The 27,324-nt window shown below is 44.5% G+C and overlaps 1 protein-coding gene across 1 annotated transcript in view; it reads left to right on the top strand.

Moving 5' to 3' along the window:
- The window catches only part of Slc9a9 (solute carrier family 9 member A9), a 548,379-nt gene that overhangs the window by 229,129 nt on the left and 291,926 nt on the right, over positions 1-27,324 (top strand). The window contains exons 7-8 of the mRNA XM_050157298.1: positions 21,586-21,724; positions 24,569-24,674. Of these exons, the coding sequence (XP_050013255.1) occupies positions 21,586-21,724; positions 24,569-24,674 (245 nt within the window). The remainder of the gene's footprint in view (positions 1-21,585; positions 21,725-24,568; positions 24,675-27,324) is intronic.

Raw genomic sequence — 27,324 nt, 5'->3', positions numbered from 1 at the left:
ATATATATGTGTGTGTGTGTGTGTGTGTGTGTGTGTGTGTGTGTGTGTGTGTGTGCAACTTGTGAGGCAAAAGGATTCAATAGGCCTCCTCCCCTCTCCCTGAAACATCAAATAATGTAGCACCAAAACTGATGCTTAAAACGATAGTGTTCTGGACAAATAAAGTCTGTAGAGGCAACTGATTGTTAAAAGTCAAGCAAAGCACTGGCTGAGAATTTTAAACGATCAAGGATATGGGAAAATAGCTCTCTGGCAGTAAGAAGGGCCCTTCCAGGGGAGAGTCTCTCCAAGAAGGAACAGCAGGGCCTGAAGCCCAAGCCAGCAGACTGTGAGTGCCATGGAGGGAGGGAGGGTAAGCAAAGGGACAGTGAGGACAGTGGAGGGCAACAAGCACCCGGTGAAGCATGGAATCAGAATGGGCATGGGCCCTGTCCTTGAAGTCACATTTGCCTTCTGTCTGGTACAGCACTTAGCAAAGTGTGCAGAACTGGGTTTCAGTCTAGGTGAGTCTAAGTGATAGCCAGCTGATGGGCTCCATCAATAACCTCCTAAAGGTTGCTTCCTGGGGCTCTGGGCCTGAGAGCCGATAAATTTGACCACTTGTTTTGTTAGCTGGAGATCTACTTGTCCTTGGCTTGGAGTGTAGCGAAACTTCAGCAGAACACTTAGATTCCTCCTTGCTTGTGGGATACCAAGTCTAGAGGAATATGGGCAGACAGCCCTTTACAGAACTCCATTAGCAGTAATGATACCTTGCCATCCGCGTCTATTAGACAGCACAATCCTAAGAGCCCTGAGAGACGAATAAGGGAGACTCATATTGTCATGGCTCCCTCCTCACAGATGAGCCATAGAGACAAAGAAAAGGGTTACATATACAACCATGCTGTATGTACCATGGGTCACCGGAAGGCCACTGTCAGTTATTGTGCCTAGAGAATCCAAGAGCCTTCTCCCCAGAGCACTGCCTAACCTGGAAGATCTGAAACCCCGCTCTCCTGTCCCTCAGTGTTCCTAACACATGTACTATAATGGAAAAATCCAGGATCCATATCAAACTGCAGGGAATACATCATAATTTTCTTCCCTGCCTCTGAGTTCCTGAAACAGTGGTCTGTCTACTTGGATTTGCAAAACTTATTTGAGAAAATATTACTCTGCTTCATATCTCTTCTTTGAAATTACAAACCTCTTGAGAAAGGAGGCCATAATTTATCTCCTAATCATCTTCGAGCCCAGGCCCAGCTCTGGACTTGCACTGACTGAGGCTTAGGGACTCTTTGTCCCCCAAATCAAATGCAGCCAGTGCTCTCCAGTAAACATAATTGGAAGCAGCAGTCTGTCTGAATCTACTGTGCTGCATAGTAACACTAGGAGTAAGAGGGTTAATATACGAATTCGGAAAGTATTTAAGACCAGGTTGGGAGGCTGAATGTTAATGTATAGTTTTCAAAACAGTCTTCAGAAGTGAGCTGGCGCAGGGAGAAGCAGGCTGGGAGGAGAGTAAAGCCTGTCTGCTGTGGAAATGAATTTAGTCAAACCACATTACTGAATTTCCATGTCCAGACGAGATACTGTCAAAAGTCTGCAATAATTCTAAATTCTGAATTACTTTTCGTCTGTGGGTAGAGCAGGTTACAAGTCATTTCCCATCTCAACAAACTGATGGTTATGTATTTACCGTCTATTTCACTTTGTCCCCAGTATCTTTCAAGTCCTAAGTGCTTAGTAGGCCCTCAGTAAATACTCCTGTGTGCACAAATGCGACCCCATCAAAGGGAACACACTTTGAAAACTAATTCTCCTCCTGCTGTTATCGAGCTAACTTCCCCCGTGGGTTCTCATATCTATACAGACACAGGCGACCAGTGACCACTGGCAGCATTGTGCTCGCATCCCCACTCACCACGCTGCTGTGTTCAGTTACATCAGGTCACACTGAACTTCCCGACATGCCTTCTTCATCTTCATCTTCATCCAGCCCTCCCAGAATGAGAGAGGTAACCCGGTGGTCATTTCAAAGAAAGCCTTAGCCTGGCAAAAGAGGAGTGGAAACAGCTAAAGCATTTCTAGGGAAAGCAGCAGCCTCCCTCTGTCCATACCCACCCTGTCTCCCCACCTTCGCGCTTCTCCACAAGGTGAAGTACTTTCCCCACCCTCCCCTTCTTGGGCTGATAACCAAAAGGTTGTTTACATCAGCTCACTGGCTGGACTGTTAGTTGAGTTTGGGAAGGGTGACTTCAAGTATACCCAACATACAGAATGCTGCCAATTTCCACACATTTTTTAACATTTTGAAATAGTGGACTATGGTCCACATATAATGTCACCGTTTAAAACTGGTAAATTGAATAGTTCTACTGTTTATTTCCCCTTTCTTGTAGAACCCTCCTCTGTCCAGAGGGGGCTTCTGTCTGGTCTTCGCTCTCGCTACCCCCCCTCCCCACCCCTACTTAGGACAGAATAACTACACGTGTGTCCGCACTGGGTCGCCAGCCAGAGCTGGGATGGACTGGGCATTATTTCTAGGTGTTTGCACCCGTGTCTTCATTCTCCATATTCTCACTGGTTTCTGGGCTTACAAAAGACATGTGCACTATTGATATCACACTTTGGTGTTGAAAGAATAGATGAAACACTGTAATACTTCAATTTCTCAACTGTAAGTTTTTACTCATCTGTTGTAATTATATCCAGCATATTGCATATGCTGTTTCTATTAACATATGGAATTGTAATGTCTGAGGGTACCTGAAGGAATCTGGCTTCCTCCTTCCTATGGTCATCTAGTAGCTCCATTCACAAGGCGATTTTGAAGAAGAGGGAAGTATTGTTTGATACCATCACAGAGACTCTTGCAGTGAGGATCGAACACAGGCTATTGTTTAGCTCACAGATTCCGTGTCTAATTAGTAAGCCACAGCTCAGGCTTGTGTTAAGGACAGCCACCACAAAGGGCTTTTGCATACTAAGATGTTTAGCAAAGTAAAGGAAAGCCCTTATCTGAGAATGCAAGAACCACTTACGTTTCCTAAGAAACATCCTTTTCTTTTTGGATTCCTGGACGTTGGGTAATTTGTATTGACTACAATTCAATGCTCAAAGCAACGACAAAATAACTCTAATCAATTACAGGGCACTGATGGTCGGGTAATTTCTCTTCTGTTGCTTTTCTTGTGAGGAATATGGTCAACTTTCCTTCCTTCACTGGTCTATGGCCACAGTCCCAAATGACACACTGCATGGGAACATCAGCAGGAAGCAGTCCTCACATGGTTGAGGGGTAGTCAGTGGAATCCTGGTTAGGAGGAGGAGGTCAGACCACCACTTCAGAGCTGGGAGTTCTCACATCAGTTTTAGCATCTGATTTGGCTAGCAATGCCAAGCCCTAAACAAAAACAAACAAAAGATACCTGCTACTTCAAAGACTAGTGACACAGATGATAATATTTTGCCCTTGTTGGTGCCAACCAGATCACACACATAGAACAACAAACTGCCTTCTCTGGAAGTACCAGAGAAGCACACTTGGTCTCTCTGGAAAGTCTGTGTGGTTTTAAATTGCTGGTGGTTTCTTTGTTAGTTTGTTTAATATTGGTTTTTCAAGACAAGGTTTTTCCATAGTTTTGGAGCCTGTCCTAGAACTAGCTCTTGTAGATCAGGCTGGCCGCGAACTCACAGAGATCCACCTACCTCTGCCTCCATATTTATAATGTGTAGGTGGGCAGCTGTAGAAGTTGAGATAAACAAAGGGAAGGTCCCAGAAGCAGTTACTCCTGGAGTAGGATACATGTAGATTCAGGGGAGGTGGGTTTTAATTGATCAACTCCAACTCTGATTAAAATGACAGCAAGTGGCCATCTCGAGGCCACCCACAGCACCATCCTTTGGTCTATTAGATGAACAGCATCCTCATCTGGCAAAGGCTGGAACCCCATCTCCTGTGGTCTTCTTTTAGGATGCCTCATGGAAACAGCTGTGTTGTCTATCTTTGTATGGATACAGGTTTTTACAAGTGAAAATTGTCATGGCAACAGCTGCAGCCACTTAGTACAGAGCACTGGAAGGGATGCAGGTTTGTGCAGAAATCTATGCTCTCTGAATAATATGCACCTTTACACTACCGTGGATTTTTCCCACTAATATTTCTGTTTAAAAACAGAGAAAGGGTATGAGGATATGCTCAAAGAAATTCACCAGGAAACGGGAAGGCCCAGGGAACTGGTAAGTGGTGGGTGGAGTCTTTTATCTGCATGTGAAACCATACATGTTAAACAATTTGGGTCCATGGCTCTTTAACAATAGCTGCTGGATGCAGCCAGGGGTGGGTGCACCGCTCTTGCACCCGAACACCCTGACTGGTACCCAGTGAGCCATCTGATCACTGAATCACTGACTAACAACCTCAGTGACACTTAGAACATTCACTGAATCTAGTTCGCAGCCTCTTTTGGCATCCCTCCCTTCCTTGGAACTTTAAGGACCCTCTAAATTTGAGACTACAGGAGCCAATTTTCTTCCGTCTTTGTTGGTAAGTATGGGGTAGCTAAAAGGAAGCTAAAATTTCCCCTTAAGTCTGAGAGAAGTAGCAACTTTCGTGGACTCGTAATTAATGTTCTGGTACTTTCCTTTTCCTGAACGTTCACTTGAGTTAAAGGAGTTCCAGGAAAGGGTTTGCTTTGACCTGGAGGAAGAGAATCTGTGTATTAGGTTTTTCATAGCCCATAAGCAAGACTGTCATCTTAATGACCCCATATGCCATATCTTTGATGGAAACAGTCGGATAATCCAACAGGAGCTGTTCAACTATGAAGGAACAGAGATGTGACATCTACTCTGGGTAACTTATGGGAAAGATAAAACCTCAATAGGCTGGTGGCCTCCAGAGCTACAGATGAATAAGCCTTGAGTGTAGGAAGAACATCTATCAAAGCCAGTATCCTTCATGCACTTGTGACATCCTCCGACACCTAAAGAAATAGAGGGCTGTGGGCGCCTGCGAGTGAACAGGGTCTGGGAAGAGATTACAATGCATGCTCCCACTAATCTCCCACATGGTCCAGACCTCTTAAATGAAAGTCTGTACTTCATGAGCCCCGGAGCTGTAGCGTGTATATTTCACCTCCAGAGTCATCTTTTGTCCAGGCTTTGCCAAACTGTGTTGTGCCCTAGTTTCTTTCCCACATCATTCAGAGGAGGTGGAGTAACCCACGGAGTAAAGCTTGGCTTGGGGCTACAGAAAGCAGATTGCAAAAAGACTCCACCTCATTCTGTTCTAGAAAACGACAGAAAGCCAGTCTCTTTCCCGTTCTAAGCTCAGCCACCAAAGAGTGTTTTGTGTGTGTTGTCGGGCAGGACGATATAATACAAAGCCAGTGTGCAGGGAGCTGGGGGGCTCCAGTTCTCTCCTTTATGGGGCCAAGCCAGTTCCCTGTCCAAACCAACCAAGCCAAAGTCCTGGAACTGCCTCCTGGGGATCAGAATGCCACCATAATTCTCCCCAGAGAAATCTCCATTGCTGTTTTCATCGCTCATGTTTACCCCTTACGGCGTTTGTGGGCAGTTGAGGGCAAGGGCAAGGCTCCAGTCCATGCAGAGACTCAGAGGTTCTTCCTGGCCATCCTCACACCGTCACTCTCATGCCCGCTCACACTGCTTCAGACCTTAGTTGAGAAGTGCCAGAGGAATGCAATGTGTCAAGGAGGAGGGTCTGTTGATTTAAATCCAGGAGTGGGAACGGGAGCATTTGTAGGAGAAGCTGGTATGAAGAAGGAAGGTGAGGATTCTCTGCTCAACAGCCGTGCGGGGTGCAGTGACCTCAGGTAGAAGCCTGAGAGGGGTTGTAAGCAGAATAGGGATTCCCCACTGGCCTAAAATGTAGTTTCAATGGATTGTATTGAAGCCAAAAGAGAATATGGATCTATGACGGGATCTTCCTAACAACTGAACCAGAGGAACCAAGCTGAGAGCTCCAGGGAGGACCTCTGTAGGAGGCCTGGGTCAAGAGATCAAGACCACAGCTGTGTGTGTGTGTGTGTGTGTGTGGTATGTGTAGTGTGTGGGTATGTGGTATGTATGTGTGGTATGTGTGAGATGTGGTGTATGTGGTATGTACATGTATATGTGTGGTGTGTTTAGTGTGTGTATGTAGTGTGTAGTGTGTGTGTGACTGTGTATGTGTGTAGTGTGTGTTGTATGTGTGCATGTGTTTGTGGTGTGTGTATTATGTATGTATGGTGTGTGTGGAATATGTGTATATGTGTGGGGTGTGTGGTATATGTGTGTATATGTGTGGTGTGTGCATGTAGTGTGTGGTGTCTTTGTGATATGTGTATGTGGTATGTGTGTATGTGTGTAATGTGTGTACATGGTGTGTGTGTATGTGTGTGTGGTATGAATGTGTGTGTGCTATATGTGTGGTGATGTGTGTTCATGTGTGTGTGTGTTTGATAGGGTGTATGTGTGTGTGCGTGCACATGTGTGTGTTCTGAAGAACAAATCACACAATTCAAATCTCACTGTTCCAGGTCCGAAGTGCAGTTACATCCTGTCTAGATATACTCAAGTTTGCTTGGTGATGAGGGCCTGAAGCATCTTGCCACCCAAAGGTCTCCATTGGGAATTGTATTGAATTCTGATAGAAGAACACTGTTTTAATTAGCTAAAAAAAAATTCAGGAGCAGCCAAGGATAGGTATGCTACTTACTGCCAGATAAAGAAGGCATCCCACCTTTCAAACACAAACATTTTGTTGTGCCTAGGGGGAAGGTGTGAAGCAAAGCTAACCTTGTTCTCTTTCTGTTTCAAACACTCTTCTTTATTGGGATAACCTATTGGGTTACTTTCCTTTTTGAATTATTTTTGCTGGTTCACTGCTAAGTAAATACAGAAGAAAAAAGAACAAAGAAAATGTGAATATTCAAGTTAAACTAAGTTATGTGAAGACACCCAGTGGGGAATATCTCATGAAGGAGCCTACCTACTGAGCCACCTCCAGCTAACCTTTTCTTTAAACATAGACCTGCAAAACCATTCGCAGGGCATGGGCTTCAAGGTTGAACATACAACACAGAGGCTTTGCTGCAGATTGGCAAGGGATCCGATGTCAATGGTACCATTTACTACATGACTTTGGCTGTGTTGCTTAATCTGTCTCAATTTTCCCTTGTAATGTGCAAACAATACTATTTCTGCTATGGGGTTGTTGCAAGGATTAGCTAGTAATGTATTCAAAACAATGATCACAATTCTGGCTTGCAAAAGTCCCTCAATAAATGAGCTGTTAAAAGTGAAATGAAGAACCCTCAGAGTCCCAAAGAATTTCACTGCTGAACGTTTTGCTGAGCTAGACTATATAAGCTTTTCAAGTTAAGTATGAAAGTATCATTAAAGGGGCACTATGCAGGGTGAAGGCTCAGTTCACTAACAAACTATCTTTTTGTATCATTCTGGTTTGAAAAGCCAAGAATTTTTACCTCCCTCATTTTTTGTTATCAGTTAACATTCTTTTTCTTTTTTCTGAAATTCAGAATTTTAAGAGTTGAATATTTTCAGTGGGACTCTCCAGACCCAGAAGTCTTCTTAATTTCCAGCTCCACAGCCTGGACAAAGTGGAAGGAATGGTGGTCGGGAAGATCAGGCCAAGCATGGCTTGGTTGTTGCCTAGTTCTCTGGGATGCCATGACACTGGGGTCCCGGTGCTGGCACTATTACAGGATAAATGCATTTTTTTCTCTGGATGAAATTACTAATAAAATAGTCATGGTACTGTAATCTCTATTTAAACGCAATAAGCTTTTCCTAGTAATGTGTGTTAGCATTGATTGACAAGATGGGCTTTTCATAAACAAAAACAGGGATTTGCTTTTTCTCAGCACATGATTTTAAGGTCCCCCTTTAGCCACCCCACCTTCACACACAGGATCTGAAAAGCCTCACAGTCCTGCATATTTCCTTCTGTTCATTTAAGGGGCACCCTCCTTCCCCGTGCACCTCACCTGTTTCCATTTGGATGCTTTCTAACAATGGCCCCGAGGCATTTATTTTAAACTGAATTTTCTAAGAAGGCAGTAATAGGTTTGACTAAAAGTCTAATGAATACACTTAATCCAGAGGAGATAGTGAGGTCTAATTATTGAATTCTACCCTTTGGCCCAAAGAATTTGCAATTTATGTATAACCTTCTTTCCATCTGAAACGTATAGCACAACAGTAGTTCGTTAAAGAGATCACATGGTTGCTGAAAAACACCCACTCAATAAATTCAGAGAGAGAGCTGGGGTGGGGAAGACCGAGGCCACCAAAAGGCAGTCCTTCTACCTGCTGGCCTCCAGGGGGAGCAGCCTGTCTCTGGAACTTGTGTGGTTTCCTCTTGAGCCATAGCCAGTCTGTGTCCTCTAAGGAGTCCAGGAGTTCTTTAGTTTGATGTTGTCTCAAAGACACATGTATACCACGTGGTCCTAGTCACCAAAGTATTATCTCAAAATTTAGTCTTCAAGGGACAATTTTCTCAGCTTCTGGTGTGCGTGTGTGCATGTGTGTGTGATGATATATCATAAATGACACTGGATCTTACAGAAATATAGCCATGGGTGAGTTGAAAACCAAGACCTTGGAATTGCTGCAGCTCATATATTCTGGTTGACCCCCCAGGAGCATCAAGCCCTGGTTGGGGTGGCCATGTGGCTTTTCATGTACTGACATATTGAACATTAATGACAATTAAACCATGACTGAACAGATTGATCAGCTCAGATGTCGATTCCTCCCTCAAACCTCACTTTCTGGGCTGGAGAGATGGTTCAGAGGTTAAGAGCACTGACTGTTCTTCCAGAGGTTCTGAGTTCAATTCCCAGCAACCACATGGTGGCTCACAACCATCTGTAATGAGATCTGGTGCTAGCACTATACACATAACAAATAAATAAATAGATAAATAAATAAATAAATCTTATTTTACAAAAAAACCTCACCCTTTAAATCACACACAGATAGGTGTCAGGATCCTCCATTATTTTCTCGTTATTTTCTCGTTAGTCAATCTTAGTCTCCCAGGGAGTCTGGAGCTCAGAGCAGCCCCACGGGACCCCTGCTGAGCTGGAGGCCTGGGAAAGGTCACGGCTAAGACACAGAGTTGCTCCCATTACTGGGATCTTCTTGTTTCACACCTGTTTTACCAATCGCTCTGCCTTTCACCTCCCACTCTTTGCTCTGCTTTGGTGTTGCATACATGTTAGGGCATGTGGATCACGTGGACACCGCGGAGAAAACTGAGGGGCATCCTTCTAACTATAAAGCATGTGTACGTTGATCCAGTTCAGTTCACGTCATGGCTGGGCTCCCAGAATCACTGGTTTCTGGACCCCAAGCAGTTTGTAAACATGCAGACTATGGCTGAGTGCCTCACTTCTAACTTGAACTTTCCTGATTGCTCTCCGTTCTAACCATCACCAGGCCTTCCAGTTACCTCTTCGCCCGGCTGTAAGCTGTTACAGACCTAGACAAAACTGACCCCTAGGCTCCCAACTTCCAGGCAGTAGCTCAACGGCTTCACAAGGCGAGTGTTGGCCTTTGTGTTGAATCTCTGGCTGAAAGCTTTATAAGACTCTCTATTGCCAGATAGTAGGGTAGATCTATTAATGGATATGTGTTATTACAAGCTGTGTTGCCGAAACTTAAATAGAATTTACCAGAGATGACTCAGTCTTCTGTAAAGTATGTACTTTCTAGCAACTTCTGAATATATAACTTAAGAATATTAGGTAGAAGAAAACTTTTGTTTGGTAACCTTGGTTGATTTTCAGGCTCCGTGCTCTATATAAAATTCAAATGTGTGGATCCTGCTCAAATGCTTTAGTTTAAGATGGTAACAAGTGCTTCTGTCCCAAATATAACCTGAACTTGAGTGAAATTCTCTGCAGTTCTAAAAAGATGGATGTTGCGATTTACTTAAGCTAAGCTGTGATTTGGGACCCGGATGCGAATTCAGTTGCTAATAAATGGGAAAGCAGTGGCAGGAGAGAAGGTCTGAGTGAATCAGTTGATGGGGCAAATATTTTCCAGGTGTCGCCTTCTCTATCAGCTGTCTCCGGCTGTTCTAATCAGAGAGGGACGAATGAAAAGCCCCCCAGATTAGGAAGGCAGCTAGTTGTCTGTGAAACGTCCTTTGACCCAGCCAGAAGAAAGCAACATTTCAGTCAGCCACTCACCAGCCATGTCCTCAGCACACAGTACTTGTGGGACACTCAGGCACCAACCCAAATGAGCATCAGTGTCTGATTCTTCTTATCTCCATGGAGCCTATAAGAAGTGGTGAATTGGCTGCCCCTATGAAAGCAGACTCCAGTGGGTTCATGCCTCGTCCCTTGGTCATTGCTTTCAACAGTTCCTCAAAACATCGTTAGACACTGTTCACAAACATATCTTCTTCCAGGTATATGTCTTTGTGTCTCAGGGTTCCCTTCCCTGGAAAAAAACAGTTAGAAATTCAGCTCTGTTTGGTTGGCAGGACAAATGGGAGTCTTTAGTTCTCAGTCATTGTTAAAAAATGTACATGCCTCTGATTTGTTCAGTACTATCCTGGTAGCTCTACAGGCCTCACTGAGAAAAAGGGAAATTCAGTATTTGACCTAACTGTTTGTATTGCCTATTCTGTCTTAAAAGATTCTAATGAAGTTCTGACACATTCATGGCAAATCCTAACTGTCCCCATGGTCTTAGAAATGGTCCTTAATTTTGACTAATTTTTTTTTTCAGGGCAAACGTGATAAAAAGAGGGAGTGGTCATCTAGTAATGCGAATATAAATATTAACAACTATAAAGTCAGCCTCTCTGGGGAGCTTCTCAATGCTCCAGATGCTACATCCGGATGCACGCATCTAATCCTAACCCTGAAAGAAATGTTACTTAAATATAATTTGATCTCTATATTTTGCTCTGAGAGTGAGATAGGTAATTGCTAAGGAGACAATGGTGATGACATGCTGCAAGCAGGGTGGACAATAGGGGGAATGGAAGCCAGAGCTAATGTTGACAGGAATGTCAGGAGACATGGATACAGTAGTTTACCTCAGAGAAAAGGTCTCCGTTAAGAAATCCTGCCCATGGGTGGCCAGATCGGAATGGATATTTTAACTATCATCATCTTTTTCTCCCTTGCAATCAGGAGTAGAAGTCCTAAAATCTTCATCATCTTAGAATGGTCTTCTTAGAATGGATTGTTTCTGCTGAGTCATGTCTTTGCCCACTCCCAGGTGGTGCATTTAGATGTTCCCCTTCTTAGTCAGCAGCACGGATGTCTAGCAGGGAGCCCTGAGTTGAGAAGCTGGTGTCCCGTGGCTGTGAATCAGGCTGGGCCAAGGCTTTCCCGCCTTTGACTCTGTCTGTGTGTAGATGAGAACACTTTCTTCACTAGGTTGCTGAGAGGATTAAAGACAATGAAGGACATAAAGTCTCCTAATGTCATTAAAGCCATAGCTTCCTCACCTAGAAAATGAAATAACAGTGCGCCTGCTTTAGGGGGTTATGGGAGGCTTGGATGAAATAACGCTTACAAAATGCTCAACACGACAAGTTCTGGACAGGAGTGAGAGGTATTTTGAGTCCTCTATTAACCTGAAATGAAAGAGAATCCGACTCCGTTCTCTAGTTTCAGACTTGGGGATTAATAGTTGTCTGACGTGCACTTGATTATATTATATTTTCATTTTTACTAGGCTTGCATTGTGAGTGGCTATTGACCCTCATTTCCGTATCAGTTCTATTTGACTCCAAGTGTTGCATATCACATGACAGTCGGAGCTAAGATTTTATTAATAAGGATTAATGAATACAGAGAAGTTGGAAAGGGGGAAATAAATTCCCACTGGGACACAGTGATCCTGTTCCCTTTACTCTCCTCACCCCCATCTCTCACCAAGGCCCATTGCATTCAAATTCCTATTTCTGCTTTAAAAAAAAGTAAAAAGGAAGAAAATGGACATTCTGAGAGTGTTTGCAAGCTACTTTCATCTCTAAGACTATCTGAAATTCACTTTCAATATTAGGTATGAGAGAAATTTTCTCAAAGCCGACAGGCTAATTTAATTCTGACAAGAATTTTCAGACTAAATTGCAAAGTAATTTAGGATCGCCTTTCAACGAAAATGCACATATAATTCACACACACACAGACACCCTCCCTTTTAACCACTTTTAAACTAGAGAGTTCTTTGTGTCACCTTGAAGTTGGCATTTAATGGACCAGAGCCACTTAGGAAACTGTCAAGGGCATGGTTCTGTGCTGAACTTCCTAACTGTTCGATGCTGACGAAATCATGACACCCTCGCTGTGTCCTTTGAGAGACTGATCACTCCTTCCTGGCTCTGCCAGTCTTTCCAGCAGCTGTGTGTCCTGCCTCCTTCTCTGGCAGATGTGAAGGAAGAAGGAAAATCAGTCAGCGACCCTTCAGTGAGCAGTTTCCAGGCGCCCTGTTAACAACTCGCAATTGCGTGTATTTCCTTGATAGCGCCCTGGCTAGGCATGCTTCGTTTTATGTTTAAGCATCTCCAACTTCAGAGACCTCAAGGCTCTTTTGTAGAACCCATCCCATTCTTGTTCAGATCTAAGAACCAGGACATTGTGAAGTGGAATATAATCTCAAATATCTTCCCATGGTATTTTACCGGCAGGCTTTATCTTTCCTACTAGAAACATAAAGCCAGTCATTTCTCCACGGGCCTCCCATCCCTCCTCTTCATGGTCACCTTTCAGACGCTTGCTGCACCTGCTCCTCCAAAACCCATCTGTCCTTTAGCCTCTTATGTGTTCCTTGGTCTTCGTCCTCACTGCCCCTGTCTTTTCTGGGATCTCGTTCCGGGGTTAGCCTCTAGCTGCTAGGTTGCTAAGGAGAGATCTGACTGCTTCAGTCTTTGGCTGCACTGTGATGTCAACTCGCCAGCTGTCCGACTTCCTCTGATGTTAGAATATTCTGTACCTTTCCTCGGCCCTCCAAACTCTTCAGTGGCTGCCCTTGTAGCCCTAGAGGAAAATCCTAGTGCTGACTTGAAAGGCTCCCCAAAAGTCAGTTACATGCCCGCTCTAGCCCTGCCTCTTATCCTTCACACATTCCTCCAACCCTACTGGCTCCTGTGACTCTTCTGGTCCTCCCTGGATGCTCTGCTTCAAAGCCCAAGAAGTTCTTTCCACCTCACTTCCCTCACAGTCAGTCTCTGGCAGCCTTTCTGCGCAGCACACACAGGCACGCATGCCCTCCGTCACGCCCTCTCTTCCTCTCAGGCCACCTCAGCTTCTGTTTAGCAGGTGTCAACCCCTCATGTATTTGTTTGCTGAGCTGTATTCATGTTGTCTTCTCCACTGCAACATGAAATCAGCTGTGTTTTGTCCCTGTTGTGTCCCCAGTGCTTGCAACAATGTCTGCACACAGTAGGGGCAATGGATATTTGTTGGTAGAATGGAACAGTTTGGCTTGAGATTGCATTACTCACGGTCTGGTTTTGACACAACTTCTACTTCCCGCAGAATTGTCCTTGTTTTTTTTCTCCCGTGGCTGACATTAGAATGACAAGATGTTATTTGTCAAGGGCCTGGAAAATCATCACTCTCTGCGTGTGAATCTGGGCTCTTCGCAAGCAATCATTAAATGATACTTCAGAAACCGAAAGAGTTAATTAATGAGCCTCCCTTGGCACAGCCCTCTGCCTGGACCCTTGGCCCTTGAGAAGGTGAAACCCTATGCTTCTAACTCATGCTCAGTGAACTTCTGGCCAAGACCTCTTATTATTAAGACAGCTCTTCTAACCTCCCAGGGTGCCTGGAATGCCCCCAATTCCTGAAGCCATTATGTTTTACAGCAGGTTCTCTTGACAGAACTTCATCAGCCTCTGGCAGAACATAAGCCCGAATAATGGGCAGGCAGACGCCAGAAGGAATTCCAATGTGTACACACAATTCTTGGCCCCATAAAAATCAATTCCTTATTCATAATTAAGCAAGTTCCCTGGGAAGGGGCACGTTGGTATAGTTATTAAAAGATAAATAATAGATAAGGATCCACTTGTTTCTTGTTCTGTTCATCTTTCTTTTCTTAGTACAAAGAGCTTTAAACGCAAACTAACACTGTAATTAATTCTTTTCTCCTGCCTGGTCCCCGCCTGTGACTTACAAGTCCAACAAAATGGAACAGCTCCTAAGGAAGTTCATGGCTGTTTCTGGGCTGGCTGTCGCTCTTTTCAAATGTGTCCCGAGGAGCAGAAGGACAACCCAACCCTAGATGAGGAGAAAATAAACTGTAAGCCCCTGTCATTAAATAGCACAAGACACAGGAGCGCTTTTCTTGTGAACGTCTTCTGGTTTTTCAGATTGGGTTAGGGACTCGGTTGAAAATGCAAAGGGGCTGCAGTGGGGCTTCATAGTAGAGAGGCCCACATCTGCCAGCTGCTGAATTCAAGGGACCAGCCAGTGCCGTGGGGTGAGAAGGATGGAGATGTCCCCATAGAGTTGTAGCATTGAAATGCAATGATACTGCCCCTCTTCACAGGAATGCTTCCTCTCTCCTCAGCCACCTGCAAGGGGGCTCCCCTGAATCAGTAGACAGCTGGAACTGCCAACTCACCCTCTAAGAGAGCTAAGTGCCCCTCCAAGCAGTGTCAAAGAAGGGAATTCTTGGTTATGGATCCTAAGAGCATGGGGCACAAGCACATAGGGACTGGTACACTTTCTGGCCTAAAGAAGTTAAAAAGCAGGAGCCGGTTGAACCAAGACCTGTCGGGTCTCTGGTTTGCTGTATTTGGAAAGCAGGTGAGATCAGCTGGTCAGTGCTGTTTCTTGACCTAGAGGACTTCCCAGGGGAACCTTCTGAGATCAGGAAAAGTGGTAAAGCCACTGACGCCAGCAGCCACTAATTCAGGCCACGAGGATAAGCAGGAATATGTACAGCTGGCAAGGAAAATGAAGACTGAGTTGGTACCTGAGAAAGAGTTCTCAACAGCACATGAGCTGAGGCACATCCAGGAGAATGATTCAACAGGAAGCAGAACGGAGACTTGCCAAGAACAAGAGCCAGGCACACCCTCTAGCACCCACAGAATACCAGCAAGGGGACGACCTCGCTGGTGCTCATCCCTTCAAGAAACCACTTGGTGCCCTCTCTAGACTTTTCTGTGTGGAGAGGAGGAACCCTGCTGTGAAAGTTGAAGTTTAAGTTTTAATCAAGAAAAGTAACTGAATAATGGAGTTTGACCAAGCCATCATCCTCCCCTTTGTACTTCTCCAGCACAAAGGGGAATTCTATATCATTCAAGTAAAGCAGTTCTGGGGGGGGGGGAGCTATTTCTTTTTTATGTTGCAACTGATCAAGAACTCTTGTCAATAAACTGGTGTCAATAGTTTGAGTTTCTTTGTTAGAGATTAAAATTTTGGAAGAGAAATGGAAAGATATTTAAAAAATATTTTTGGCTATAGTATTTTTTAATGATTAAAGTCATGAAAATTCTAAATGGAACACAGTATGTTCACTTAACATTTTTTATAAACTTTCTAGTGGCATTGATTTAATGCCAGCAAAGGAAGTGAGAGTAGACTGAAAGGTACAGAAGGAACTTGTTCTAAAGAGTCACCCGAGTTGCAGGAGGACCATGCAGCAGGGCACAGTGTAGCTACATAGCTGCCTGGAACCTGAGGCCATCGCATGGCCTGCGGTTTCTATAAGCAACTGTGTAGTGAAGCATTTTAGGGGCTGCAGTGAAGAATATCAAGAGTGAACAGTCTTGGAAGCTGAGAGGCTTGACTTAGCTATAACAGTTGGAAAAGGGTGAGTCAATAAGATCCAGGACGGAAAGGTAGTCCAAGTCATAGGTGGGGCCAATGAGACCACACTTTCCTTACTATCTATACTCTCAGTCTCGTTCAGTTGTTTTTCCCACCTTCCTTTCTTTTCTTTTTAGCCCCTCCCCATTCTTGCTGCCTCCATTTGTACCATGAACCCACTGTATGCCACAGACTCCTCTGTACTAAATACTTTGCATGCGCCAGTGATTCCTGTCCCTTAGAGATCTAGACCAGGGGATAGTCAGAAAAGGTTTGGCTCCATATAGATGAAAGTTTTCATGGGACGTCTATTTTGAAATCCTTCCTTCAGAACTAAACCAAGAGAGAGTAGGAAAGAGACACAGTCAGAAATATAAAAAAAATGAAAGTTATCATTTGAAGAAGGAAGATTTCCCTAAGAAATTATTATCTAGTTTCTTCCAGGCACCAGATGCCATTTGAAGAGCTTTAAAATGCCGAAGCATTTAATTGTCATAGCAACCCTACATGGTGGGTACTAGTATAATTTTATAGAAATGGGAATACAAATAGTTTAAGTAATTTGATCAAGGTCACGCAGCCAATGAGACAGAGCCAAGATCTGTTTCAAATTCAGATACTCAGTGCTCCCTATGCCGCCAAGACTTTTCATTTTAGGACCATTTTATTATAGGCATAAGAAAAATTAGTTATTGAGAAATAGTAGACAGAATCTTAGTGGTGCCTGTGAATCTTAAGAGGTACATTGAAAAATAAAGACCCTTATTAATGTTGTTTCTTCACGTTACAATACTTCATTTATTTCAAATTTCTTAGGTAGAAGGGCCTGCACACATTTATTTCCCAGTTTCTGCTGAGCAGTCAGTTCTTGAACGGGATAAATCGATAACCTAGACTTATTTCCATCTTATGAGATGAATATTTAAACACTCCTGGGTATTTCTGGTCATAATATTTTCAAAGCTATTGGTTCCATCCTCTTCAAAACTCTAGTGACTATAGATACCAGCTTGTGCTGTGCACAGTGCCTCTTCAGTACTCTGAAGGACGGCCAGTGAACAGGTACAGAGAGTCTACTGCCTTTTCCCTTCTCTTGTTCTTCCAAAGTTTTTACCCACTAATGGTTCAGCCATCACAACTGGCACAGGGGTCAAGTCACAAGAGCTGACATTGCTTAATCACTCTGTATATGCAACCTAAATCTTGGGCTGTTTCCAGCTTCTAAATTTATCTGCTGTACCCAATACAGAGGCTTAGTGTCACAACTAGAAAACAGAGCCCAAAGAGATGTCTTTCCAGGACCAATAATCTGGAAGACCGATTCTCTGAAACCTTGAGAGTGTAGAGAAGGTGTCTTCCTGGAGACAGCTAGCTTTTGTTTTCCTCATACATCATTCTTCCCAAGAAGCCAGGTGGCATCACTGCTAGGTTTCATCTTAAATAGAGTTTTGGGACCTTCTTACTTCTGGGGAGACCCTTGCCCAGCCTGCCAGGACAATGTTCCTTGATGCAGTTGATCAAGAAAGAACTCTGTGATGAACATGACATCCTTGAGATACATTGCTATGGTGCCTTGTCCCTCTAGACCCACTCATATGACTAGTTCCTTGCTAACAACCTCAAGAGTGGGCAGGCAGGCAGTCACGCCCCTCCTGTCCACTCTTGAAACAAAAGCTTACTTCATATTATAGAACTCTGCTCTCTGCCAGTGTGAGACTTGAGAGAGTTCTTCGCAGGATGATGATGATGATGATGATGATGATGATGATGATGATGATGATGATGATGGGGGATAAACAACTCCCACTGAGTCTTTGTCTGAGTGCACATTATTAGCACTTACTGAGTAACCCTGGAATTGACAGCATCTACACAGGGGTCTTCCATGTGCTTCATACACTCACAGGTATGGAGGGATACTAGCACCCCTATTGATCAGGTGATGAAGCAGAACCTGAATATTACTACTTGCTAAGGTCTCCAAGCAAGAGGTGCTAAAGCTGTGACATGAGTAACAAGGCACAAGAGTGATTCTCAGAGTTGGGCTGAGAACTCCACTAGTAGCCGCAACATGACTACATCTACTCAATGCCTAATAGAAATCTTACAGGCGATAATTCCTTTTTAAGAGTTGACTTTTTCAAGATTATTTCTTTCTTCCTTTCTTTTTTCTTCTTCCTTCCTTTCTTTTTTTCTTTCTTTCCTTCTTTCCTTCCTTCCTCGCCTCCCTCCCTCCCCCCACTCTTTCTGCCTAAGAACATCCCATCATCTTTGGCAAAGATTTCCACATGCCAAGCACTAGACAAAGAAAAAATGACCCAGTGAGGTTGCACAATGCTTGACGTGTAGGTGAGGAAGCCAAATTTGAACACAGGTTTTCTTACGGGGGTCCAAGTATTGTATCTGGTACCTGCTGCAGCACCCACTCACCTTCATCTGAGCAAAGGCTCTGGTACCCCAGAAACTGTTGTCTTAAAGTGAATGTAGTAATTCCACTGAACTATTTTCGTGTTAGTGCTTGTGCTCTCCCAAGGAGTAGTTTTGTTGTTGTCCTTTGTTTGCTTTGTTTTTTAATAAATAAGAAACAAAATGTTCACATACAAACTGACTAGCTATGTGACTCTGATTTCTCTTTTCTTTACTGTATTTTAGTAAACAGAGAGGGAGCACTGGACGATGAGCCGTAATTGACCCTGTTTATCTCATGCACAAATAAAAGATTAAAATTATAATGTACGCATAAGATAGTGAATGTTGTATAAGTGAGCACCCTTCATGCAAAACTATGGCTCTTAGGAATGCCCTGTCGCCCAGCTCTCCCTCTCCACGTGGGTTCCTGTGCACACTCACTCCTGAGTTCCAGCCATAACCAGGCAGCAGCCATGCCTTGAAGGTACCCTGAACTCCCCTACCTCATTGCCTGTCTTGTTACTCCCTTCACTGCCTTGAATAGTCTCTCCTGATCAGTCTGTTGACTTGACATCAAATACTGTCTTTTTTATTCGGAAATCCTGCATCCTCTTTTGTAGCGTTCAATGTTTTATAGCTCCCGCATCATCGCGTTCAGCACTCTGCTTGTCATCGCATCTTAGGATTTTCTGCTTAGAGAGGCTTCCGTGCACCAGCTGGTGATTGTTGAGCTTCATCTTGCTTCCATTCTCTGTGCTTCTCCAGTACCCAGCATGTAATGTCACCCAGCGTAGAGCAGGCACCCGGTGATTATATTCTGGGAAGACTTACGACCAACAAAATCAATGGACTGCCTCCCTGGACCAAGGGCTTTTATGCCTTTCTCTTCTAGTAAGGCAGACATCACAGAGAATCACTTGGAACTGCATAAGCATAGGCTCTATCATGTTTGGTGGACAGAAATAGGACAACATGTCCCAAAGACGATACTTTAAAATCAGTGGGGCCAGCAAGATGAGTTGAGGTCACACACAGGAACTTTTCGTTAATGTACACTTTCTCACATATGTTATCAAAATATTTTTAGCATATCAAACTTGAAATTTTATACGTATTCTTTAATGAAAGCTTTTATACCTGGATAAAAGTGAGACTGGTTTGAGGAAAAGCAGCCCACAGGTAATGGCATAAGGTGTCACCAGCTGTCACTGGGAATACCAGGAGCACCCAGAAATAACATTTCCAGGGAGATGGTGCAGGCAGAAGTTTCCCTGTCCCATGACCACTTCCCAAATAACAGACATTAAGATTCAATATTAACTACAAATGCTCGGCCGAGAGCTCAGACTTGTTCCTGGATAACTCTTACACTTAAATGAACCCATAATTTTATCTATGCTTTGTCATGTGGCTTGGTACCTTTTCTCAGTATGGAAAGCCCATCTTGATTCTTTCTGTATCTGGGGTGACTCTCTGACTCTGCCCTTCTTTCTGCAAGAATCTTGAGTCTGATTGTCCCACCTAACTTTACCCTGCCTTGCTATAGGCCAATCAGCTTCTTCATTAACCAATGAAAATAATACATAGTCACAGTGTACAGAAGGACTATTACACACACAGCCAGATGGAGATGGGGGTGAAGAGGTGCCAGCTCAAAGGGTCAGAGCCACTGGTACAGCCTCCAGAACTTTAGAGTTATTTCCAAAGCTCTATATATTACTATATATTAATTAATTAATTAAAATACTTTGAAAGAAAGGGAAGGAGTCTCCCTTTCACATCTCTTCACGGAAATGGAGATTTGTGTAGGGAATGTCAGCGTGAACTCTGGCTTCCCCCGCTCCAGTTCTAGGTTTCCAGCAGCCCTGGGGTTTAACACCTTTCCAGGGCTTGACAATTACAAAGACTCACGGGTGTGTTTGCTCCTCTGCTTTGCTGAAAGCCTAGCATCCCACAGAAGGAGAAGCACCCCCCCCCCCATACACACACACACATACCTCAGGGCTCACCACCATTCATCTTCCTTCTCCAATTAAGAGATCAAAGCAGAAGGGTCCAGCCGGCTTTGGGGGCTTAAAGGCATCCATAGAAACCCAAAGAACATTGAACAGGCCCACCTTTCCTTACACATCTTCCCGAGGGAAGGCTGGAATCTAGCCCTCCTACCGGTTCCTAACTAGTGTCCAGAGGCAGAGAGGCAGCAGGCTCCAGCCATCCTGGCGTGAAGGACTCAGTTACATTCTCTATAATCCTGTATAATCTCAGTCAGCATGTGTGCTTTTTTTCCTCTCCACACAGCTACGAAGTCCTTTCCAGAATGCACTGCCAAATCCTTAATTTTTTTGGCTAATTTTAAAAAATCCATGTTAAAATTAAAACTATAAAAAATAAAAACTCTGAAGTCTAACTTTGTTATTCTCCCTAAGCGTTCAGGGTTAGTGCACCAGCTCATTTTAATGCTGTACTGTGAGGTGTTTATAGTCCCTAATATAGGACACACCTAGTCCTTCTCATTAGCACGCTAGGATTTGAAGCCTCCATTAAAAAAATCAAATTAGCATCCTCAGAAACATCTATGTACGCAAGTGGAATGGTCCACGCCTACTGTCCATTTGGGAGGTGGATATAGGAGGATTTCTGTGAATTGGGGCCAGACCAGGCTACAGAGTGAAAAAGACCCTGTCTGAAAACAAATAAAGAAATGAACTAAACAGACTGCCTGTTGGTGGGTTGCATTTCTCTGGGGAGCTCTGTCTATTGGCACGAGAACTAGATGTGAGAAATGGCCTTGGGTGGGTGCTGCTATTTATCTCTGTGGGAGAGCGGGGGCTTTGCCTGTCCAGGGAGTGAATACATACTGTGGGGTTCTGCACACCACCGGGGCTCTCTGTCCACAGGGTTACACTGGAGAGAGGAATGCTTTGTGACTTATGACAAGATCACGGCAGAATATTTTGTGCATGCTGTGATTTGTATCGCCCATTTGTGCACAGGCCATAAAAGTGCACTTTTTATCAGGGACATTTGTGAATCTATAACAGCACTGAAGACTTACGACCACTAAATAATTCACAGCTCTCTATCGTCTCAGCAGATTCCATACACACCTACCATGTTTTAATGCCTAGTTTGCTCAGAAACAATATTCTTTACGGCTCTCCCAATATACAAATGTTTACTGACTGGCAGTAGTCTATGGATACCCTGGGATTGGCCTGGAAGAGACAAGGAGCGCTTGCTGCTCTCTCTACCTCATTCCCCAGTTTTTCTTGTCGGTTCCTCTCAGCAGCACCACTGGAAAGGGTGCCTCTCCCAGAAGGAAGTGCGCAACTCTGGCTGCCACTGACTATGCTACCTTTTCCCTTTACAGCTCCATATCCATCTACAGCCCCAAGGAGAATCCCAACGCGTTTGACACTGCCGCCTTCTTCCAGTCCGTGGGGAACTTCCTAGGGATCTTCGCTGGCTCCTTTGCAATGGGCTCCGCATATGCAGTTGTCACAGCACTGATATCCTTTGTCACTGTGTGGAAGCCGGGGACAGTGTAGAGCAGCCAACAAGCATGAAGTCTTTCGGAGGCTGAACGGCCTCCTCAGCAGTGAGTGGTGAGACCGGTTTGAATTCGATACAGCACTAGCTGAAGCCCCGACTCTGGGTGACCAGGAGGCATTGGATCAGTGCCAGCAGCAGAGGGGGCAGGTTCTTTCTCTGCCCACCGTCAAGTCTACCGCTGTTGCCGGTGTTTTCTCTTAGACAGGCTTAGAAAAACCGGCACCTAAGGAAAGTTGTGAGCGTGGGACACCAGGACTGATTACGTGGAGGTAAAGAGAAAGAACTGAAGAGCCATGGTCCAAAACAGAATAGCACCAGCTACAGTTGAGAAAGTCAGTGAGCTCTGCTGTCAGTTAGCAGAGGATAGGGCGGGCCAGGACAGCGACCAATGGGGTTTTAAATGCTTCACAACTGTGCCGTGGAGGGGGAATGAAGAAATGATGGTCGCGACAAGTGGCTTCTTTTTATGTCCTAGTCTTTAGGCGGAGCTATGGCAGAGGGCACATGCTGTCTGGACTAGAGTAGTCATAATGATGATGGAAACACCGACGGAAGGTACAGCATGTGCCAAGGCCTTCCCAGGGACCCTTTCGTTCGAATCCACCCTATAGGACATGTTATTTATGCCCTCTCTTGACACAGAAGATTAAGGAGGTAAGGGTCCTCCCATACTAACCCTGGTTCCCACAACAGTGAGAATACCATGGTGGTATTAATACCAGTTGGAATTGACTGGGAACGTTGGCACCCCTCCACTACCCTAAACATTTTTCCTTTCTCGCTCAGACACTTTGTGCAAGGATCCTGGAAGGTAGATAGATCTAATTGTACAGCCAAAGAATCTCAAACAATTAAAGCAAAACAATTTGACTGTGGCCATACAGCTAGGGTGTTTCAGGGCTATTCAAACCCAGGCTTTCTACCCTGCTGGCAGAGATGAAGTGGGAAAGTTGGAATCAGACCTCCCGTCAGGCTGGTGTGAGCAGGACGTGTGGACACAGAAGTGAGCAGGCCAGCGTGGAAAGGGAACAGTCCTGGAAGCTGGAAGTTGGAAAGAGGTCAGGTCACATCTGGAAGAAAGAGCCTAGAGAGGTAGATGAGACAGGGGCCAATGAAAGGTGTTCCATTATCACACGGGGGTCAATTGTGTGGTGCTTGGCAGTTTTAGCCGGCTCCATAGACAGGCTGTAGAAGAGGCAGGCATACACAGGTGTCTGCCCACCCCTACCATGGACACTGTGACCGCATTAAGATAGTCTTCTCAGGTCAGGTCCTCAGGCTCCAGGCTTGCACTTCAATTCAGACCTAATGACTTCCTGGAGGAGGTTGAAGGAAGGGACCTTCTATAGCCTACTTAGATATACGACTCTGACAACCAAACAGGTGGAAGCCTTCCCTTTACAACAAACCGAAAATATTAGGAGAGCTAACCTGAAGAGAAGCAAAGCCTCCCTCCTAACCCACAAAGGGGGATGCAGGGAGAACCGAAGGTAAACTCCTCTTTATTCCACGCGGAGAATCACATCAAGATCTTTCCAGACATGTTTTCAGGAAGGATGTTTTGCCAAAAGAAGTTAACCTAAACCACCAACAGAAAACTCACGGCCTGCCAGGACTGTTCTGAGTGCCATTCTATATAGGGGCTGGTGCCAATGGTCAGATAATGCCAGCATCTCATTCTCCCCCGGAGAATGGGAGGCACTCAGTGGTTTCGATGCCTGAGTAAGGGGAGAGCACATTTCAAGTCGGGCCATTCTGACTCTTGGTATTCGGACTTTCTAAATTTTAACAAATCGCTTCTCATACCTCATTTCACTCTCCAGACTCAGGGGGAGATGAACTGTTCTTATTGCCAAGTCCCATGGGACAGAGGTGGGGATCAGTCACACACTGCTCAGAAGTCACACAGCCAAGGACTGAACACAAATACTCCATCCTAAAGGTTAAAGTCCATGTTTTCCCCTACATAACATACACTATTCATCTTTTAATGTAGAATAGGTTTCATATTTTCTTCTAAAAGCATAAGATTGCAAGCCAATCACGTCTCGCTATTTTCCGGAGCACTCTGTGCCCAACAAACATGTTAGCAACATAACACTTTCTCATCATCAGAGGCTCCTAACCATCTCCACATAGCCCATTCTTTGCCCATCCTGGGTCCCTGTCCTTTAATTTCTTTCTAATGTATAGTTTACAGATTATTGCCCAAGTATCACCTTTGGCCAGATTAACCACTGCTTGCCAAAAGGTGCCTGACTTAAAAATAACACCGTTTCTCCTCCATTTGTTAATACCAAAAGGGCTTGCTCAGTTCCCTTCTCGCGGCGAATAACTACATCTCTTGCCCTGTTTCCACCCCTAGAAAACGGGGTTCTACAGAGGAGCTAGCCTCAGGCTTCATCCTAGGGACCAACACCACACCTCCCCTAAGGGGCTCCTGATTCCAAGACTCACTCCCTTTGCTTGGCCTTCCTCTTCCTGCCAGTGTTTCTGGGGTGATACTCCAAGGGCCAAACCACACTCAGGGGATTTCATACCCACAGCCTGCTGGGTTTACTCTTAGTATATACTTTTTAAAAAAAAAATCTGAGCACTGGTTTGAATTTTTATGGGTTAATTGAGCCTTCAGTGAAGCATAAACCCAGGCTCCCCTTCTTCGGGCTTGTGTGCTACACCTACTCAGATATGAAAAATCAGCCTTTTATTCTGCGACTCTCATCACCAGATCCACTCCTCTTAGCCAACAAGCAGATTTAGTTACAAAAACAGTGGTTGTTTTCCTTAACACATCTTGTCACTTGACCAAATTTACCAAGCTTTGTGAGTTCCCGATGCTGGAAACGGGACTTTTTTTCCTCCTTTCTTGGAGTGCCTTCCTGTCTGCAGAGGCTGCCGGCTTAACAGGTCAGTACTTCATGATGCAGTGTGAGCAAGACCTGGGAATGTGGCCTGGTGTATGTGTGCTCTCCCTGGCCCAGCAGGAGGGGGAATGAAGGCACTCTTAAACAGTGAATCAAATGGATTCTATCAGAATCAGCCTCTGCAGGGTTCTCTGGAGAGAACTAATAAAAAAAATCCATCCACTTTGTGCAAAATAATTTAACAGAATGATTTCAAAATGTTCTTTTCTCCTTTTTGGACAGGAGGGGCTGTTGAAAGCACCGGCTTAAGGTTATGATGGATGACTTTACATATGAAAGGCTGTATGCACTGGGAAGGGTTGCCCACAGCCAGCCTTGCTGGGGGGAGTGACGTGGCAGCAACCTCCAGTGTGGACAGCCCCTCCAGGGTGTGCACAGCTCACAAACAGCAGTGTGCGTATTCTTTGCACAGCTGCCCGGACAAGTCAAAAAGCCAAAAACCAGTGGGTGGCTCTGCAGTGTAATGTCCCATACAGCAGAAAGTCTCCAGAGTCTTCTGAGGTTGGATAGTAAAATCCAGAGAAAGCTGTCTTAGGTCCTATGCACTTTGAATCCTTTGCTATGAATTTTCCAACCAAATGGCTGTCCTGTCACTGCAGAGGCTCCACTAGGGTGGCCGTACTTATCAGGTGATTTCCATGTACAAGAGTCACCAAGCCACTGCAGTCTGACTTCCTGCTGCCCTCTAGTTTCAATCCTGGGTCCATTTCTCCCCATGACGTTTTAACTGACAAGCAAGTGGCAAGAATCTCTACTATGCTCTACTATACCCGTTACCCATAGTAAGACCAGTGTCCTTGGGGTATTTTCTTTCTAATGATGCATAATCTAAATAACAATTAAAATCAACACCCATTAAGAATGTCTCACAAACCAGTTTATTGCCTATCCCAGATGATCTCCTCTGTCTCCAGAAAGACTCAAAAGTAAGAGGTGCCCCAGCTGACTGTGTGGTGAGTGGTGAGGCTGAGAGCTAAAGCTAGAAAAGTCAAATCCAAGCCCTTAGGCCCATGGCAAATGAACCTCCTCTGTGGGAGACCAGGATGGCCTCTAAGAGAGGGTGGTCACTGGGTCCCAGGAGCCTGCTTTGTCTCTTTGCTCTGAGGCTGGCCATCTCTGCGCGTTGCTGCCATGTCCATCGATATAGCATGATGACCAATTGATAAGCTGACCTGGAACATTACACAGCCTCATGAGCCCACATTCCTACAGGGTTCTAGCCAGAAAACTGCCCAGAAGGTTCTCATGACAGTCTAACCAAGACTGTACCACCAGAGTCCATCTTCCTGGGCACTTCATCCAAATTATTGCCATGCAAAGACTGCTATATTATGTGTTACCATGCTGTGTAACTGGGGAGTTTGCTACAGAGAGTGTGCATCTGGGTGCTAGGGTACATAATGCCCTTCAAATGAAACAATACAGGCAACCTCTCCTACCACAGCTGTTCAAAAACATTGTTCCCCTTTTCTCCATATTCTGTACCTTCTTCTGTACATAAGTTGTGAAGTTATCTACACAATGATAACAGTTAAGAATAAATACTTCACCTCCTAGAAAGGTTAGGAAGTGTCTTGTAATAAAGACATTTGAGTGCACACACATACACATACACACACACACACACACACACACATCTAAAACTGGTACATTTATATGAATGAAGATTTTTCTATTTCTGGATTCCTTTCAATGAGATCTTGTTCTAGAAACTATATGTAAGGTTACAGTCCACAGGAAACTCTACCTTGCTCTTTTACCTTTCCAACCTGACTCCCTCACTGGATGCCTGAAGACTAAGGATTCAGCCTCACAAGATGAGCCCTTGCAGGTGGGCTTTAGTAGCAGGAAAACCCCAATGTCTATGGCTGCACCCAGCAGAAGGCTCTCCTGAGCAGTGCTCCAGATTTAGGCAATATGCCTAATAGGCATTTGATTCAAAGCAAGCTAGGTACGAGCATTGCCTATTGCCAAGGACCAAGCAGACAAATCACTTGTGTGTTTATGTGTTATTTAATCCTTGCCTATTTCCAAATTGGATTTGCGACAACTCATAATACCAGCCATGCATGCATATCGTGGGACCTCTTAGTTGAGTATAAACATCCATGTTCTGGGATAGAGATTTTCTGCAAAATTAGGCAGCTGTGTGTTGCTATAGTTTGGCAATAAGCATAGCCCTGTGCTCTTTGGGAGCCAAAGTCAAAAGAGACCATGTTGACTAGCCTGGGACTAAAACAGCCTTGTCAGAGGGAGTCACTTTAGTTATAAAAATGAACCAAAAAAATTTAAGGGGACTACTAAAATTTTAGGAGATTTTATCAGTTGGATCATCATTTGTGGAGTTTGAGCACCTGAATAGAAATGTCTTTAATAATAATTTTGAAGAAGTTGGAGACGTGTTCTTTATGTGGTCATTTCTCATAATTACCTCTGAAGAAATCTGAGGGTCTCATACCCAGTGAAATTCTCTCATCTTATCTCAGTGTAAGGATACCATTTTAGACCACAGCAAATTAGCGTGGTGCAAAGATAAAGCGGTTTAACATATGCCTAACAAATAAATACACAGCAGTGAATACAGGGAGGTATAAAATGGGATGAACTTGGATGCTCACCTTACTAGACCTGGA

The sequence above is a fragment of the Alexandromys fortis genome, unplaced genomic scaffold (assembly GCF_014885135.2).
Source record: "Alexandromys fortis isolate MF-2015 unplaced genomic scaffold, M_Fortis_MF-2015_v1.1 scaffold_85, whole genome shotgun sequence".
Lineage (NCBI taxonomy): Eukaryota > Metazoa > Chordata > Mammalia > Rodentia > Cricetidae > Alexandromys > Alexandromys fortis.
This window is presented reverse-complemented; position numbering and strand designations above follow the sequence as displayed.